Below are 19,181 nucleotides of genomic sequence, written 5' to 3'. Positions count from 1 at the left end.
GATGGCCGCGTAAGCATAGGCGTGTGCAGGGGTCTCCTTTGGCGGGGAGGGGGCGGGATGCAAGTTTCACCGAAGCCGCCCCACCCCCACCGCTTTGGTCCAGTGAGATAGAAAACAAGCTTCGCAATGGATGCGAAAATGAAAATTAAACGATGACGTGCATCCCACAACGACCTTCATTTGGGCCGCGGTATTTGAGGGGTAACTGGGGTAAACAGTTCCTTGAATGCAACATCAGGGGCCTTCGGCCGCCATTATCGTCAAAAACTTGCCTGGCCATAGCCCTGCTTTTTAAACAACGACGGGACACGTCCGACTGAGTAAAGGCACAGGGCAGATTTGGCGCCCCCGCCCCCCTCAGAGCACCCCCCCCCCCTGTGTACGCGCCTATGCACGTGTGTGTAAAAGAAACGCTCGTGTTTCCGCAACCCTTTTATTTCGTGACCTCTGGCGAAGACGCGGATGTCCGATCAGATGAAGTCTCCCAGAGAGAAGATCCTCTTGTACGCGAAAGGCAGCACGGAGCGGGAGTAGAGGAGGCAGGACACCGTGTCCCCGAGCAGCTGCAGGTCCTCGGCAAAGCTGTGCGAGCTGGGCCTGTTGCCGTCGTCCACGAGTGGCACGACGAGCACGATACCCTTGCGTGCAGCCGGTTGGTAGTCGTTCTGCGCCTGCAGCAGAAGCAGCTTGGCCACGTGCTTGTCATTCGCCACCAGGTGCGTGGCGATCGCGGAGCTGTCGGGAAGCGGCTGCATGACCAGGAAGCCGCAGACGGCGCCTTTCTCGTGAGCCACCCGACTGAAGGTACTCTTGTCGGATGTAAGCGCCTGTGAAGCGTGGAAAGTATGCCGAATCGCAATAAATGAGGACGGTAATCTGAGCTCTATTCGTGAATCCGCCTTTTTTTTTCACGACGCCCCGGCGCATGCGCCCTCCCCTAGCGGAAAAGTCGCGAAACGTCTCCTCATCTCGGAGGCTTTACTTCTGGCAATACCGGTTCTCCCGGCCCCTACCAAACCCCTACCAATACGGTAGAGGGCAGCACAGGAAAATGAAAGAGGCGGATTACGTTTGTCCGCAGAACTAGAACGTTACGGTCTTAAGTGTGTCATCAAACCCGAAAAGTGACAGTCGGCGACTACGGCGTCAACACGAGCGGCGCAAAATATGATCATGTGATGACGTTACCACATCAAACCATGATGACGTCACTGGTCGCCAGAATTTATAACGTCATGGTTACGTCACATGATGATGTCATCACAAGACTGCCGCTATGCAAACGTAAGATTCATCTCCCAGGGACATTGCTAGTACACCATAGCCGCTTGGTCAAAGGTCAGCCGATCCCGGAGGCTGTGCAAAACCACGTTTGGTGCATAAAGTTTTTTGGGGAGGGATCAGTACAATCAGTTGAGAAGAAAAAGAAGATGCCTTTCGCCTCCGAGTCGTCTTAGGCATAACTGACCGTTTTACTTGTGCGAACAGAGGCCTTGGTAAGCCAAGAAAGAAATAAAAAAATTGCAAAGAAGACAACAAAGTTAAAAGCGTCTGACACAGATATGTATGAAGTCAGTTCGCACCAACTAGCCCAACTCGCATCTCCAATACTGCGATAAAGTAGGAGACTACGTTTGCGGCATATTTCTTGCGCACTTCGCTTACCGTGAGGTAGTTGTCCCGCAGACCCTTCATGACGCACTCATCGTAAAGAGCCACTTCCTTCAAGTTCTGCGGCGTTATCGGTTGCGTCGTTACCCCCGGAATACGGTAGACAAGCCTGCTCGGTTCTATGACCTTGGCCACCGTCTTCACGAGCATCCAGGGCGAGCGGACGCGCAGCACCTCCGTGATCTTGCAGGCGCGCTCCATCTCATCGGTGACGCGCGCGAACACGTTCTTGGTGGAGTGCTTCTCGACCGTCTCCTTGCAGAGCTGGTAGACGTACGGCCAGTCCTCCGGCCGTCTCATGCTCATGAGGCCCAGGTAGACGGTGTCGTCCGAGAGTTCGATGGTCGCCAGGCTGGCCACTACCTGGTCTGCCGAAGTGGAACATTCGTTAGTGGCAATAAAGTCCTTGTGTTTATTTTGTTGATCTGTTTTACTGTTATAGGATGCGCTTGGAGCTGAACATATAAAGAGGTGATGCACGGGTAGGCGTTAGTAGTTTTCCTTATCAATATGAATCCACACGATATCTCACGATATCTATGCGTGATAAGCTGCAGCCTAATTGCTCTCGGTTATTATTATTATTATTATTATTATTATTATTATTATTATTATTATTATTATTATTATTATTGTATTAGGCGCTCTTTACGAGAATACTATATTATACATGGGGGTAGGGGCACATCAGCACTGGTCACTCATAGACGTGCGCACGAGGGGGGCAGAGAGCGAGGCGACCCCCACCCACCAAACCACCTAAAAGGGGGGGGGGTGAAGTCTGCCCATACCTTTACTCAGTTGTACTTGTCCGATCATTGTTTCAACAATAGGGTTATAGCCACGAAGGTTTTTGGCCGAAGGCCCCTGATTTTGCATTCCAACAACTGTTTCCTTCCCAGCTTTACTCCTGAAAAGCCAAGAGCCGACGCAAGCCATTGTGAGCAGCCAGTCACCGCTTCATTTTCATTGTTTCGTCTATTGTCATGCATGTTGTCTCTTGAACTCCGTCAATGGAGGCTGAGGGGGGGGGGGAGGAAGCATTGAGATGAAACTTTGCCCTCCCACTGATGGAGAACATTGCGCACGCCTATGGCTGGCGCGTTTGCCCTTTTTCATCCTCTGCAGCGTTCGGCGTTTGCTCTTTCGTTGTCATCTTTTGAGCCAGTACATTGTTCTCTCGGTAACGCTGTTTACGGTAACGCTACACTCGGCGAACACTTATCTTGGCAGTGGAGCGAAGGCTGCGGAGGCGGGGCTTCCTCACGTTCGCGTTGCTCTGCAAGTAGTACGAGTTCAAGTTAACGTGTTCAGAAAAACACATACACGAAAAAATGTGAATGGGATTGACATTTAGATTGTTCAGTGTACGTTTTAGTGTCACATTACGAGTATATTTTTCTTTTAGAACTAAACAGCGCGTTCGCGGCGGCACACTGACCCACTCACGTCGCGGACGCCATGTTTACTTTGGAAAACGGGCGTGCTGAAAAGGTGGTGCTGTATAAGAAACAGAAAGAAAAGGAAGGCATTCTTCCAAAGTGAACAATAACTGTACTTTCCCTACGACTTCCCGCAACTGTTTGAGTCTCATAATAAAAAAGCAGTATTTATTTCAGCAAGGCAAGTGAGAAAATTATCAGTAAACTTAAGCACTATTTTTTAGCGCGGTAGCAGGCATGCGTTTCGCTTCTGTAGCTTTCACAGTACTGCCAAAAAAGCTTGCACTGACGTCACGCCTAGGAATCCTGGGATATGATTCCGTCATGCTGTTGCAGCGGGCCAGCGGCCGCGGCGGTGCAGTCAGTGCAGTTTGGATCTTGGCAGAACGTTCGACGCGCCGCTATGGTTATCTGCGCTGTTGTTGGTTGTTCCAACTGCACTTGTTAGCCGAAATCAACGAACACTAACTTTTTCCGTCTCGCAAAGACCACCGAACATCAATGTGACCGTACGAAATAGTTAAGCGCGAAGCGACGGGAATTGTGGCTGGCCCGGATAAGACGCGCCGATCTGAACACTGATAGGACAGACATACGTGTTCGTGGCACCCACTTGTAAAAGGGAGGCCCGTTTCATACGCTCATTGTTTATTTGGGTCACGATGTACACCCACAACGGGACAACTTACTTTTCTAAGCTAAGTTGTGTTACGTTTGGGCAGGCCATCGAAACTGTGGAAGGAGGTAGGCCCGGACTGGGCTTTTTCTCGGCTACAGCTCAATACAAGGTGACCTCGCACGGCACGATCGCTTGGTGAGACGACGATTCCAGAAAGAGACCGCTCAGGTGAAGCGTAAGGCCGAAGCAGCGGCAACAGAATCGACGATCCTCGAATGCCCGGACGTCGTTGTCGCTTCTCCGGTGTCTTCACCTCGAGCGAAATACGAAGTTGGCATAGAGGACGGCGAAACAGGTGAGCTTTTTTTCTTAGTTGGGAAGTTTTGAGACTGGTTGCGGCGAAACAAGCAAATGTGGGATGGAGTTTATGGTTTAATTTTTACTGGATGGTGTACTGCTGTGACAGCATCCTTATCTGGTTTTCTTGAACAATGCTCGCCCCCTCCCCCATTCCCGTGTTAGCATTGTCTTTTTTGGAAAACGCGATTAACTACACAAAAAGATGTATTTTGTTCCAGGAACTGCAGTGCAGACAGACATGACAATGGGTGAAATTGAAGAACTGTAGAGGGAGTGTGTGTTACTGAATGAACGTCTTTACATATCACGGAATGAAAACAAGTTGCTGGAGCTTACACAAGATGCATTCACGTGTAGCGACACGAAGGTTACATATTATATTGGCGTGGCAAACTACACAATTCTCTCTGCAGTGTTCAATGTGATTGAGGGAATTGTGTCACACAGCACAAACAATAGTTTGCTGAAGTTCCAGGAATTCCTGCTCTTCATGATGAAATTGAAGTTAAACTTACACATTAGTGACCTTGCCTTCAGATTTAGCGTGTTTGATGCCGCAGTGTCACGCATTTTTGACAAGTGAATGCATGCTGGCTATTGCCGTCTGAGAAGTCAAATATTGTGGCCTGAACGAAGTACTCTGCAAAGCACAATGCCTCAAGCATTTTACGATTTCTTTGGAGAAAATGTTGCCGTCATAATTGACTGCTTTGAGATCAAGATAGAGAGACCATCTTCCTACCTCCCCAGATGTGAGACATGGTCTCAGTATAAAGGCAGCAATACGGCAAAGTACTTAATTGGTATAGCACCACAAGGTATCGCCAACTTTATCTCTAAAGGCTGGGGAGGGCACTGTAGTGACAGGCACATAACTGAACACTGTGGTCTCCTAGACAAGTTACTTCCAGGTGACATTGTTCTAGCAGACCGAGGGTTCAACGTGTCTGGAAGTGTCGGCTTCTACTGCGCCATACTTCACGTACCAGCATTAACGAAGGGTAAGAAACAACTGTCCGCTGCAGATGTGCTGAGCACTAGGAAACTGGCTAATGTTAGGATCCATGTTGAGCGAGTTATCGGACTAATCAGGAATTATTATGTCACCCTGAAGGCCACACTGCCTACTGGCTATGTTGTTAGCGGACAGAGCGATAATTTGACACCTCTAGACAAAATTGTTACTGTTTGCTGTGGCATGTCCAATCTATGCCCATCAGAGAGAGAGAAACATTTTAATGAAAAGCTGGAGATGTTTGCCGGGCTATTCGCCTGACATGCTACTCCAGGTGCTGGGTGACCATTATGATATATACATTGATAAACGCATAACACATACTGCCACACATGTTTACAAAATTTCGTTCAGGCTCATGGCCTGCAAGAAAGTCAACAGCGCTTTCGTGGCACGTAGCGCACAGGTGCTGCTTTGCCATGGGCCCAGAACATGTCGCAAATCTAAGCACGATCCCCGTTGAAGGTGCAAGGCCGCCTTCAGAGACTGTCTCTCTGATGCGTATCGCTTGCATTCACGAAGATCATGATTCAGATCTTCTGGGACGTTACATTGGACGCACAGTGGTGAGTCTATGCCCATCGATAGTTGCATTGCAGAAACAGGATGATGAATATTGAGTGCCTCTTTTAGTTGGGGAATGACATTGGTTCAAACCTACCCGTTATACTCCCCCCTTCCTAGTCATTTCACTTTACAGGGCGGATACAAATATGGTGCATTAGCCTCTGAAATACGTGCCTAGCTGTACTAGATACCGTGTCATGCATATTTTTTTGGCATCTCTCCCTCTCTCTCTCTCTCTGTGTGTGTGTGTGTGCGTGTGTGTGTGTGTGTCTGTGTGTGTGTGTGTCTGTGTGTGTGTGTGTTTGCGTCTGCCTCTTTCTCGTGTCCCATTCTTTAGCTGGCTTTCTTAAAGTATCATGAATCAACGTGTGTGTGTGTGTGTGTGTGTGTGTGTGTGTGTGTGTGTGTGTGTGTGTGTGTGTGCGCGTGCGTGCGTGTGCGTGTGTGTGTGTGTGTGTGTGTGTGTGTGTGTGTGTGTGTGTGTGTGTGTGTGTGTGTGTGTGTGTGTGTGTGTGTGTGTGTGTGTGTGTGTTGGCAATGTTGTGTTTTTATGGCTCCATCCGTCTTCAAAATATGGCAGAGGTGAATTACTTGTATTAAGCAGCACTAGTAAAAAGATAGATCAACATTGTCACGTTTCTTGTTTTGTGTCAGCATGCATTATGTGCACCATTTTGCGTGGCCTGCAGTCATTATACACCTCCTGCATGTACAAATTTGTTTAATTGCCTACAGTGCATAATATGACCTCATAATATGTATGCATTGTTTTTAATATTGCGGCGGTTGTTGATGGACATCAATAAAATGGTTTTACGATGCAACCTAAACATATGTAGGTTTCTAGTTATTCCCAGGAACATATTGTTGTAATTAATGCTGACTATGTCTGTACAATGAATGAAAAGAAAGCACCATAACACATTCTACTTGAGGAAGGGACTGTATTTTTTATTTACGCAAGTTCTGCTTAATTAAAACGTGGCAAAGGTTCCATTTCATGATGTATAGAGCAAATTTTCACACCCTGGAAATTTCCCTCACATTACTTGAAGAAATCCAGCAGAAGTACAGGACACGAGAAAGAGGCAGACGCAAGCATCGCTGGACATCCAGCGGTGTTTGCGTCTGCCTCTTTCTCGTGTCCCATTCTATAGCTGGCTTTCTTAAAGTATCATGAATCAACTGGCCCAGATCTCAACTCCTCCTTCACATTTGCGCACACAGCTTTTAACTGCACCTAAAAAGGGAGAGGGACAATACACTAGTCCGTGCTGGTTTCTTTGCACTGACAATACAATTTCTTTCCTCTTGGATTGCGTTTGAGTCTAACACAAGAGAAGTGGAACCACTTGTATTGGCATGATGCACTGTCACAAGCCATCATTTTGCCTGTATCTGGTCCACGACATAAATGGTGCTCTACACCATCTGACGGCTTGTCTTCATGACTGCTTTGTTGCTTGGTGTAGAAACGACTAAACAGCTCGGGTAAAATTACCCTCTCAAAGAACTGCCTTCCACGAGCAAATATGTTGGTGCAGAATTGTTGGTCGCGCATTGCTCGTTCAATATGCAGTGCATTTAGCCCCCACACCACGAAGTCACAGAACTCAAGTTGGCACACAGTCACCTGGGTTTGGATCTGGCAGAAGTAAACGTGACTGGCCTAAAGCCTAAGTGATCCGTCACTCAGACAACTACTCTTGGTGGTGATCTGCTCAGCATCTTTCAGCAAAAATGAATACTTAACCTCCGCGACACTATCGCATCTGGTGATGCGCCAGTGAAGGGGTGCCCAGGTGCAGCCCTGCAGACCTTCGGCACTGGAAGTCACGGTGTTTGTTGGCTTCTTTCGCTTCGTAAGCTTGGATCTTGTTCATGGTCGAATCCCCTCGTGACAGCTGGAACATTGATGAAATTTATTTCAAGGTAACATACCGACTCCAACAGTAACAAGCTGGGGCTCTGAATGCTTGTGTGGCATACCCTTTTCATCACATCTCGCCGACCAGTAAAGAAAGCAGTCGGGCGAGCTGCTCTGGCGTCTTGTTGCAGCCTCGACCGATTTTACAGTGTCCATCGTGGCTGAAAATGTGGACATAAAGTTGTTCGCCTTTTCCAGAAAGACGTCGAGATCATCGGCCGAGTTTTCATCACAATATAGCTTTCTTCAATGAGCAGGCTTCGTCCGTAAGGGCATCTGAAAGTTGTGTTGATATGCTGGCACTGAAAATATTTCGGGCACAACGTTAGTGCTTTCAAAAGCTCTGTAGAGGTTTCGTAGTTCCTGTTTTTTTTTTTGGCGCTGGAATGTCCATCTGTTCCTTCACTTCGTCCTCTGCTGAACTGCAGCGGTTGATGCTATCGTCCAGCTTTCGCTTTTTGGCTCTGGATGAGGTGAAGTCAGTGTCTTTCAGTCTCTTGAATTGTACCTATTCAATGTAGGCAGGAAGCAAAATGTTGCTCTGTGACGTCCAGCTGGTAGCATTTCTCATCCGCATGCCAGTTTCTACAGCGTACAGGCAAGCTCAAACTTGAGAACGTGCCTCCCCAGCGCCTGCCATGCACGAGTAATGGGCTGAGAGCACAACCCCATGTTTCTTGCACAGAATCCACACACGTAGAGGCTGGTCTCGCAACCTTTGTGAATGGTTCACCTGCAAAGGAAATGTTGCAAGATACAAAGTAACGTAGGACTTACCTGTGCACGTCGCTGTCGAGTTTTTCGCGCTACTGAGCGAGCAATAGCGACAAGCTAGATCAGTTAAAGCAGGCCTTCATTGCACGACGCGACGAGTGCATGGTACCTAAATTTTTGGTTGACATATATGCGGCGAGTAACATGAATCTCTTCACGCGTTGCCGTATTTTTCTTTCTTCGCGCATTAAATTGCCAAGCTTCCAAACTGAACAAACCAACATAGGCGTGCGCACAGGGAGGGCAGAGGGGGGGGGGGGGGGGGGGCTAATCACCTAAAAGGGGGGCGCGAAATCTGCCCGATACATTGACCCTTCTAGTCACCTAATAGGGAGGGGGCGCAAAATCTGCCCATACATTGACTTAGTAGGGTGGGGGGGGGGGGTGCTGCGACAAACCTTTCCCCCCCTTATGGGGAACCCTGCGCACGCCTATGCAAACCAACGACAGCTCGTATCACATGAGAGTTAAAAAAAAAAGACGCGTGATGGCACTTTGGGATTGAGTGAGAGTTAGAAAATAGCCGAGTGGATTGTCACACTAAATCACTTGTGCATTGATTAAACGTTATTTCGCTCTCTCTCACTCTGAAAAATAAAAAAAAACTGCCACTTACCTCGCCAAGCAGAAGCATCTTGTCATCTTGCGACTGTTTCGCCGACATACCCTTGACCCAACCGCTTGTGAAATAACCATGCGCCTCGGTCGACTTGAACGCCTTCATTTCCTCGGGGTCAAATAACTCGCAGAAAAAACGAGACAACTGGCGATCTCTCCGTAACAAATGTCCGGAAATATGTCCACATCGCTTGAAGTAGCCGTTCCCGGTCGCTACGTGAAGGGGTCGATATTGTAAGACATTTGCATTTTTTCTGCATCGCGAGGGCGCTGAAAAGATCCGAACTATAAGTCGGGTCTAAGGGCTGCTTACTAAGAAGCGTCGGCATTTTGCACGAAAAGCACCACAATCACCTGAACTACTGCAAAAAACCACGAAGAAACGAGCACGACGGCTCCGCACGGACTGCCCGCCGCTTCACGCGCCGCTGAGTGTGACGTCACGTGAAAACAACGCCGCAAAACAAGCCCACGGGGCGCTTAATAGCAGTATTCTAAAATGGCAACATTACTTCGTACTGCAGTATTATGGGATCGCAGCTGCCTCCGCTTAAAAAAAGGGTTGAACAAGAAATGATAATGATATTGAGTACCACGTACTGTAAATTGGTAGAGGTGTACGAAAAACGCCCGATGATAGCTTATAACGCTATGTACTACAGTAGAAGGGTGGCGGCTTGGGCTAGTTGGTAGGTCATGACGATTGTTATAGCGCGAACTCAGGCTCGTCTTTGTGTCCTTTTGTTCTTGTTCTGAGTTAGCGCTATAAGAATCGTCATGTGCTACAGTAGTAAGAAAAGCGAGCTATAGTCGGATACGGATGCACACCGCCCAGACGACCGAAGCGCGGCAGCCGCTCGCCTCCGCGAATAGTCCCGCTCTTGCGCTCTGCAATGCTCTCCGAAGAGGGCGGGGGGGGGGGGGGGGAGTTACCGGCCGTTTGATTCGTGATGTCCGGTGGTCTAGTGGTTATGGCGCTCGATTGCTGACCCGAATGTCGCGTGATCGAATCCCGGCCGCCATGTTCGATAGAGGCGACAATGTTTGAGGCCCGTGTACTTAGATTCAGGTGCACGTTAAGAACCTCAGGTGGGCGAAATGTCCGGAGGCGTCCCTCATAATCATCTCGTGGTTGTGGGACGTTAAACCCCAGATATTATTATTAGACTCGTGACGTCAGCCTGGAGTGCTCGCCCATTGGTGCAGGCTTTTGTGCATCCGCCTTTGAGAAGGAAACTTCTCAGGCTTCTAAAGTTGTATCCGTTGGTATGAATGCACTGTGAAATTAGCGCAAAAAACACAGGGATACAGGCTACAGAAAACGATACAGTCGCTTACTTTCAACTAACGTTTCTGTTCAGAAAGAGAAAGGGTTGCTGGAATCCACGGTGCTATGAACCACTCTGTGCTATGGCAACACCACCGTGACTTCTAGGTGGTGTTCGCTATGGGATTGCGTAGCGACGAAGCCAATGATGTTTTCAGAACAACTTCTACGATTGATTGTCTGTACAGATGCGCACCGCTCGCTGACAGGATCTGCACTGGTAATGGAGCCATATAAGACTTGATAAGTGCATGAATACGATCGTAAATGACCTACTCAAACGCGCTGGGATCCCCTCAAACTTTTTTCAAAGTGCTCACGAAGCTCCACAGCGGCCGAGGATGGCGGTCGGGAGAAATTTCGAGAAAGAATCAATAGCTTATGTCTTTTAACCTAATATGCCGCCTGACATTAAAAGAATCAATAGCTTATGTATTTTATCCTAATATACCACCTGTTTTTACGCTGGCTATCTGCCACACAACTAAGACACGTGAAGTGTCATTTCAGGGCACGCTCTGGACCACTGACACCAGCCTAGGAGTTTCGTCGGTAACCGTAAAGGCCACTTGAAATACTCATTCAAACACTCATTGGCATTCAAATACTCATAACAGTTTAAAGCTCCCCTGACACCAAGACATAAACCTCGAGCCGTTTGTGTTGTTTGATAGTTCTGCATAGGTGGACACTTCTGACCAATTATTAGTGGCGAATGTCGACTTTAAGGTATTTCAATTCCATTTTAAAGTAAGCGTGAGTGCTCATCTTACTCGGCAGCACCTCGCGACATCGCCACTGGTATGACGTAGGTTGGGACCCCGTGTGATGTTCCACGAGTAAAGCGATCGAGTATTAAGGCGAAAGCTATGATGTCTCATACTCGCGGTGTCCGTCCATCCGATCGTGCCCTGACTAGAGCACTGCACGGGCCGGATTTTACGGCCCGGGCCCGGCCCGGGCCCGCTTTATGAAGCCCAAGCCCAGCCCGGGCCCGTGGTTCCAAGCGCGGGCCCGGCCCGGGCCCGGGCGTACATGACCGAACCCAGCCCGAGCCCGGCCCGGGCCCGGGCGTACTTGACCGTACCCAGCGCGAGCCCGGCCCGGGCCCGTCGTTCCAAGCCTGGGCCCGGCCCGGCCCGGGCGTTCATTACTAAACTAATCCAGGGCGCGCTTGTTCATCACCAGGCCCGACCCGGGCCCGCTAGAGGATATTAGTTGTTGATGATTATCAATGATGCCGTGCGCTTTGTAGCGGGCGATCGGACGGAAAATCCGGTGTGTACATGCATCGAAATGTTGCTTTGCCCACGGTGGTAGCTCAGCGGTTAAGCTGTTTCGCTGTTAAATCCTAGGACGCGGGTGCGATTCCCGCGGCCACGTCGGTCGCAATTTGATGGGGGCGAAATGCAAGAACACCCGTGTATATACTTATCTTTAGGTGCACGTTACAGAACTCGAGGTGGTGGAAATTGATCCGGTGCCACTACGGCGTGCCTCGTAATCATATCGTGGTTTTGGCACGTAATACCAAGGGATATAAATGAAATGTACCGTATATGTCAACCTCGAATAAAAGACCGAAATCCTTATGCCTCCCATGGGAACAACCGTGATCTGGCCCATTGTTAGTGCTGTTAATACAGTAGAACCCCGCTGATACGTTTTTGAAGGGACCGTAGGAAATAAACGTAAGAGACGGGAAACGTAACAGCCGAAAAACAGGAAAAACGGCAAAATATTTAGTGGTACAGAATTTTATTTCAATTCTTACGAGCAGCACAAAAATTGGCGCGCTCAGCCGCGATCTAGTCGATGGATAGAAACGCGGAGCTTAGGACGGCCTCATCCACAGAAATGTAATCAACGTATGTGGTTTTTTTAACACCAACAGCTGTAGGCATGAAAGAACTAAGCACACGCAATCACGACCGGCGCGGCGAGTCCGACCGCAAACCGCACGCACGACCATGCGAGCTCCAACCAGCTCGAACTCCTTCCGCTCTCCGACAAATAACGATGATGATGAGTCTACGCCAACGCGATGGCAGAAGTGAATGCCAATCTTGAAGGCCTTGCTTTCGCAAGCAATTACGTCATACACGCCATGTTTGTGCAATACAAATCTCAAAGGCTATGCTTTTGTCAATAGTAAATGCCAATCTCGAAGGCCTTGCTTTCGCGAGCAGTTACGTCATAGACGCCATCTTTGCAATTTGAATCTCGAAGGCCATGCTTTTGTTTGCATCAATTGAAAGATTCTGTTGCTGGCGCCTCTCATGCGGCTAATATTACGGTCAAACGAGGCCAAGCTGCGTGAAAATGCACCATGGCGGCTCTCTTTGGTAGTCACTCGGTCGGCTCCGAGCGCACTTCGCGATGTATCATACGGGAACGGGCCGACAGTTACGACGTAACAGCGGGGTTCCCAATACATTGTACCCCATGGGAGCTATGCCGGGACCGGCGGAAAACGACGTAACAGCCGGGAAAACGCAGCAGTGAGGAACGTAACAGCGGGGTTCTACTGTATATATATATATATATATATATATATATATATATATATATATATATATATATATATATGTATATATATATATATATATATATATATATAATATATATATATATATATATATATATATATATATATATATATATATATATATATATATATATAGACGTGTCACTTCAGCTTGGCACAGTATACCTTAGACCATGGAATGCACAACATTCGCGTGTGCTCGAAGGCCCGACTTACGCCTTTTAATGAGCGGGTCCGCCTTTTAATGACCGGGCCCGTACTTTCAAGCCCGAGCCCAGCCCGGGCCCGCCGGAAAACGCTTCGGACAGCCCGGCCCGCGGGCCGGGCCGGGCCCGGGCTTTCGGGCCGGCCCGGGCCAGTGCAGTGCTCTAGCCCTGACACGGTGCAAGCTGTGGCCTATCCCCCTCACACTCTCTCAGCAATCACGTGATGGCAAAGCGGCACATAGCAACATTTACGCGTTGCTCTTTCCAACGCGCGTTGCGCAACTGTTGCGCAACTCGGAGGCGGCGTTTAGCGGCGGCGTCCGTCCGTCCGTCAACGCGCAACGGTTGCGCGTTGCTCCTTCCGACACGCTTCCGCAACCGTTGCTCAACGCGGCGGCGGCGTCCAGCGGCGGCGTCCGTCGGCGGAGTCGAATAGCCACAGGCTTTCGCCGAACACACTTTGGAATTTACAAAGTGTCCTTCAATTTTTTGTCGACGTCGCAGTGGATTTGCGGGTCGCCACGGCTGAAACCCGACGAGGGCCATTGTTCCTCGCCCCCTCGTTCTGTTGTCGGGCTCCTCTCAAGGTACTTGTGGCTGCTTACGCCAGGACTGCTTTTCTCTGAGGGGACACGCTCTTGAGGCGCCGCGTGCGTTGCCCCTATTTGAAAACTGTGCTTTCAACATCACGAAAGCTCGGCGCACGCGGTCTTAGGCACTCCCCCGCAGAGGGGCGCTAGTTTCTTAGTTGTAAGCGGGCGTTTCGAAGTGACGCTAATATTGTTCACAATTAACGACGCTAGCATTATTATAAGATACGTTACAGTATCTACGATTCAATTTCAGTATTACCAGAGACAAAGCTACAAATTACGGTAAAAAAGTCGCAAACAATGATTTCGCGGTCAGGGGTCCTTTAAATTAAGGCGAAAGTCAAAATACTTCGCAAGATACGGCGTGACTCCATGATACTTCGCGCGACCTGCTGAGGCACTGCGACGTTTTGCGATACCTGGCGTTGTCGTCGCGAGACCAGAGCAAAATGCCACGTGTCGTCATCAGTAATGTCATGGGACAAGATGGCCTCCTCGATAATGTCATGTGACATCATCGCGACGTCATTGATCGCCGAAATTAGTGATATCATCATAAGAGTGCGCACGGGGAGGGGAGGGGGCGGCGCTCTCTAACCTCCCCCTCTCCCCTTAATACCTAATCTGTGCAGTGCGTACTGCTCGTAAGGACCTCAGTGGGAGGGGGTTGGGACGCGTTATTCGAAGGTCGCAGGTTCGGTCCCTGCCGGCGGCAGGTTATCTTTTCGTCCACTTTACTTTCTACACATTTATATTCTAAATACTACACATAACACCCCCTATACTTTCCTTGGCGTTATTGTCTGTTAGTTCTCATTAATACTGTGTCTAACAAAGAAAACGAGCCCTTAAGAATCATCTTCTTTCCTTCATTCATAGCAAGGGTCTCGTTCTGGCAGACTTGATGCCTTCAGGTAGTATGCGAGGGATTATTGGTCGGCGGCCAGCTCGTAAAAAGATCACGTGCTACGTGACGCCATAAAGGCAGAAAAAGAGTGTTCCACACTCGCCGCCATGGCTGCGATTGGCGCTGACTAACACTCCAAGGTTTAAATGCACATATATACCCCATAAAGTGGACGGGAGGATGACCGCCGCCGTAGCTCAGTGGTAGAACATCGGACGCGTTATTCGAAGGTCGCAGGTTCGGTCACTGCCGGCGGCAGGTTATCTTTTCGTCCACTTTACTTTCTTCACATTTATATTCTAAATACTACACATAACACCCCCTATACTTTCCTTGGCGTTATTGTCTGTTAGTTCTCATTAATATTGTGTCTAACAAAGAAAACGAGCCCTTAAGAATCATCTTCTTTCCTTCATATTTTAGACCTTGTTCGTTCATGTTAACCCAGTTTTGAGCAGTGATAGCCTTGTTATGGAGTGTATTGAGCGCTTTACCGTGAGCGTGATCACGCCACACGAGATGCATGGATGGGCGACAAGCCGGGCCCCTAAAGTGCTCCGCACTTCATACATTAGACAATACTATGGGTGGCATGAGACCGTAGAAAAAAAAGGAAAGAGGAGATCGCCAGAAAATAACTTCAAAGTCGTAAAATTAATAATAATAATAAGGTGATATGGTTATTCGTGAGCAAATTAGATCTTGAAACTTGTTTAGGTCGGGTTCAGTGGCAATGAGTAATGGCAGAGTCATTAAATTCTCTTTATGGTCACGAAACTGCGCCGTCAGGCCCGTCACGCTATGGGCGAGCTTCATATGTTGCTCTAAAATGCCGCAACGCGCCGCCGCTGCGCCACAGAGGCGATCGTCTGCGCCATACGCGTATTGAAATACTCGCGCAGTGCGAGACAAGCGGCTGGATATGATATGTTTAAGTTAGCGTAAACGTTGTCTCAGGACTAGGATGCCTAACAGATGTTGCGTGCGCCGGGGTGCCATTCCGGCGACAAGGGAACCAGAAAGGAGTCGTTGTTTTCTTTGCCATTAGACAAGCAGCAGCGCGAGAAAGGGAAGCGGGCCACACCGCGGCAGGAAAGTGGCGATTTTAACTTTGAGTCGAAGTATACACGTCTATGTGCGTACCATTTCGACGCCTCGGACAGTGTCACTGCGTATGACTTTAACATCAACGGCGACTCCCGTGTCCCTGAAACGCGACAAACCAACGCTGAAGGCTGACGCCGCTCCAAGGATTTCTGAAGGACTTCCTTCGTATCTCACGAAGCTCAAACCTCGATCTCGCTCATCGACAATGCGACCACCATGCAAACGACCACGTGAGTGGTCCTGTGAAGAGCTGCGAGCATCGCCGACGCCCTGTTTGTACCGCATCGTAGCCACACGAATGGGCGTGTAACAGGTCGTATTTTTGCCTATTTGTACAACTGGCACCGCTGGCACATTGCTGCGAATGCACGATGATTAACTTGACGGAAATGTTAAAAAGCTGTACCTACCGTAGTGTCGTAGTGTTGAGACGAAAGGAGCTTGCGAGGCCGCAGCGGCCACATTTTGATGGGGTGCACATGCAATAACACCAGTGCGCTCAGAATTAGGTACATTTTGACCCTAGGTGGCAAAAATCATTCAGACGTCCCCCGCTAAGGCGTTCGTAACTATATGTTGGTATTCTCTTGTTAATCCCCGAATGTTTGTATTTTTTCGGCTGATACCACCGCGAGCTGCATGTCTTGAGGTGAAGGAAAGATTACTTTTAAGGGCTCGTTTTTCTTTGTTAGACACAATATTAATGAGAACTAACAGACAGTAATGCCAACGAAAGTATAGGGGATGTGATTTGTAATAATTGGGATATAAATGTGAAGAAAGTAAAGTGGACGAAAAGATAACTTGCCGCCGGCAGGGACCGAACCTGCGACCTTCGAATAACGTGTCCGATGCTAGTTTTTTTTCCTTCCCGGGTGCTCATTTTAAAACAGAAAACGCGTTCAGAATGTATTTATGCATGCCGAGTGCTAAAACTAAAAGTGTGAAAGCAACTCGACTGTTGCGAAAGTTTAGAAAGCTAAAACACCGAGGCTGTCCCACACACAACCCCAGCGATGGCAGCGTTCGCATCGCCTCTCAAGCACAGCTGCGCCTCTGGCGGCGGCCGATGGCTCCATACGAAACTGACGCGGCAGTTTCGTGACCTTCAGAAGCGTTGAATGACTCTGGTAATGGTAAGGCGTTCCGATCAGTTATTGTGCGTGGTAAGAAGGAAAATGAATAATTCTGACACATTACCAGTTAATGCTCTTGGCATTTGGAAAGGGTAGGTTACTAATACAAGAAAATGTTTTTTTTCTTTAGTGTACTTTTAAGGCGAAAGCCTCAGGCACCTCACGGCCGGGCTAGAGGAGATGCGACCCTCTAGCCCGGCCCTGCTCCTTCTTACCGTTTTCGTCGAGACAGAGCTCAAACCTGCCCACGATCTTTCTGAACAACTCCAGGTAATTTTCCGGCAGGAGGCCCGCAGAGCAGCACACTCGCTCTGCAACCCTGGGTTCCACTTCAGACGCACGACGCGCTGTGGGAAATTTCACTCGGCTGGCACTCGTGGCAACGGACATGGTGACGCCGGAGGCCGCCGGACGCCGCTGCCTTCGTGAGTTCCGAGGCGAACGGTTGCCAATCTTGTTCCTCTTGCTTACTCGCTTCTCTATATACCATGGCGCGTATCCACTACGGGTGGATTGGTCAACGAGCAAGCATGCAGACGTAGTAAAGGTGGTCGTGGTGCCGCTGATGATGATTCAAATTTATGGCGGGTGTCCACTATTGGGGGCGAGGAGTTGCGGAGTCGCCCTCTATCGGGCGCGCCTCTCCTGCGTGCTGTAGGTATAGATAGCGCCGGCGCGCTCTTTATAGGTTTAGCTATCGGCGCTCTACGAAAACACCACGCGGAAGACCTCCTGGAAATTTCTGTGACTACTTTCGAAATGAGGAAAGTTTTTAGAGAGAGAGAGCGAAACAACTTTTATTGAAACCGCAAGTGTCAGTGGAGTTTATGCCCCCTCCCGTAGGTGGCAGATAGGAGTCCTTGAGCCCTAGCGCCCTCTTCGGCTTGCCTGGCGATTGTATATATTTGGTCCTCGATGTTTGGGCCAAGCAGCCCGGTCTCCCACTGCTCCGCATTCATATGTGTTATTTGGTACCTTCGAGATGTTGGGCCAAGCCCAGATAATGTGTTTGAGGTCCGTCCGCTGATTGCAGTGTTTACATCTGTCTGTGAGGCCTGGGCAACGATGACTCTAAGCGATTGGGTTTGGGAGGTTGTTTGCTTGTTATAGGCGTCATGCTGTCGCCTGCTTTTTATTTATTGAGGAGTGTGGTGGAGGTAAAACTGCCTTCCTAATCTGTATTGTTTAGCAATTTCATTGTACTTTACCATGCGGTCTCTCTCCACACGCGGGCTCCGTGTCATTCATGCACCTGCTCGGCTCGCTAACTCTCGAGCTATGGGGTGTGTGCGGTTTCTTTGCCCGGGAGGGAGGAGCGGGCGGTCGTCCATATGACACAAACGCTGCGCTCTCGGCAAAAATTCGTCAGGAGTCTTGTCACCTCTTTCGAGGCCCTTCTGTTAGCGAAGTTATGAATCACGGTCTTAGAGTCACTGATTACGACGACGCTGGCCGCTGTGTACACAATCGCCAGCGCCGTAATCAAATTGTCGTCAAATGGAGCCATTAACTTTTTGGGGCCGCTTCCTTAGCGATTTCGAATTTCCTGTTTTAATGGTGCCGCTGGCAAGCAGATGGCCCGCTTGATTTGAAGCGACCATTGCCAGTCAAAATAATAATCGTGGACAAAGAGAAACCGCAAAATCGACTACAGACGCTATCTGTTTACCGAATATGTAAATATTCAGTAAACAGATAGAGCCTGTAAGGAGTGCACATAATCCCCGAAAAAGCGTCCTGTGTGAAAAGCAGGCAATCCCGGGGCCGGACTATGTGACATGTACTCTTACATCGGTCTATGTCCATAAATAAATAGCGCAAACCGGAATGAAGCCTAAATAAAGCGATCGTGCGGCCACTCCATATATGCTCATGAATGATCATGAGCATTTTAACTGTGTACACAAGTAATCGCTGTTGTGTGGACGTTATTAAAGCTTTTGGAAGATAATTGCTTAAAAACGTTAAGGAAATTAGCACCTACTGCGATTTGCGCGCGCCGTAAGCAAGATTGCTTGCTTTATTTTTAGTTATTCGACGTTTTGTTACCATTATCAAGTGACGTCGTACCCTACGTTTATCTTTCTCCTCAGCGATCAATTTCCCGCTGCTTCTTTATTTTTAATCCAGTGCGAACATTTGTTGGGGCTAAGAAAGACATGATCATATGACGTGCCTTCTTTTTAACATGATTCCTACCGCCCCCTTTCTATTACACTGAACATGACAGTATCTATATAAGCAAAACGAGCATAGACCAAAGCTTAGAACTGTATGCTTCGCGATTGCGGCTAGAAGGAGAAGAAGTCTACGACGTGAAACACGTGGCGTGGTGCAAAGCGAAGGCGAACAGATATCACGTGC

At 48.8% G+C, this 19,181-nt stretch overlaps 1 protein-coding gene across 1 annotated transcript; it reads right to left on the bottom strand.

Annotated features, from left to right (window-relative positions):
• Positions 1-470: 470 nt before the first annotated feature.
• LOC119386080 (uncharacterized) lies at positions 471-17,270 on the bottom strand. Its single transcript, XM_037653428.2, has 3 exons — positions 17,033-17,270; positions 1,666-2,039; positions 471-827 (listed from the first exon to the last, which is right to left on the bottom strand). The coding sequence occupies exons 1-3, from the start codon at positions 17,205-17,207 to the stop codon at positions 471-473; spliced, it is 906 nt and encodes a 301-aa protein (XP_037509356.1). The 5' UTR covers positions 17,208-17,270.
• Positions 17,271-19,181: the final 1,911 nt, after the last annotated feature.

The sequence above is a fragment of the Rhipicephalus sanguineus genome, chromosome 3 (assembly GCF_013339695.2).
Source record: "Rhipicephalus sanguineus isolate Rsan-2018 chromosome 3, BIME_Rsan_1.4, whole genome shotgun sequence".
NCBI lineage: Eukaryota > Metazoa > Arthropoda > Arachnida > Ixodida > Ixodidae > Rhipicephalus > Rhipicephalus sanguineus.
The sequence above is the reverse complement of the archived record's forward strand: the minus strand, read 5'-3'. Positions and strand labels throughout refer to the sequence as shown.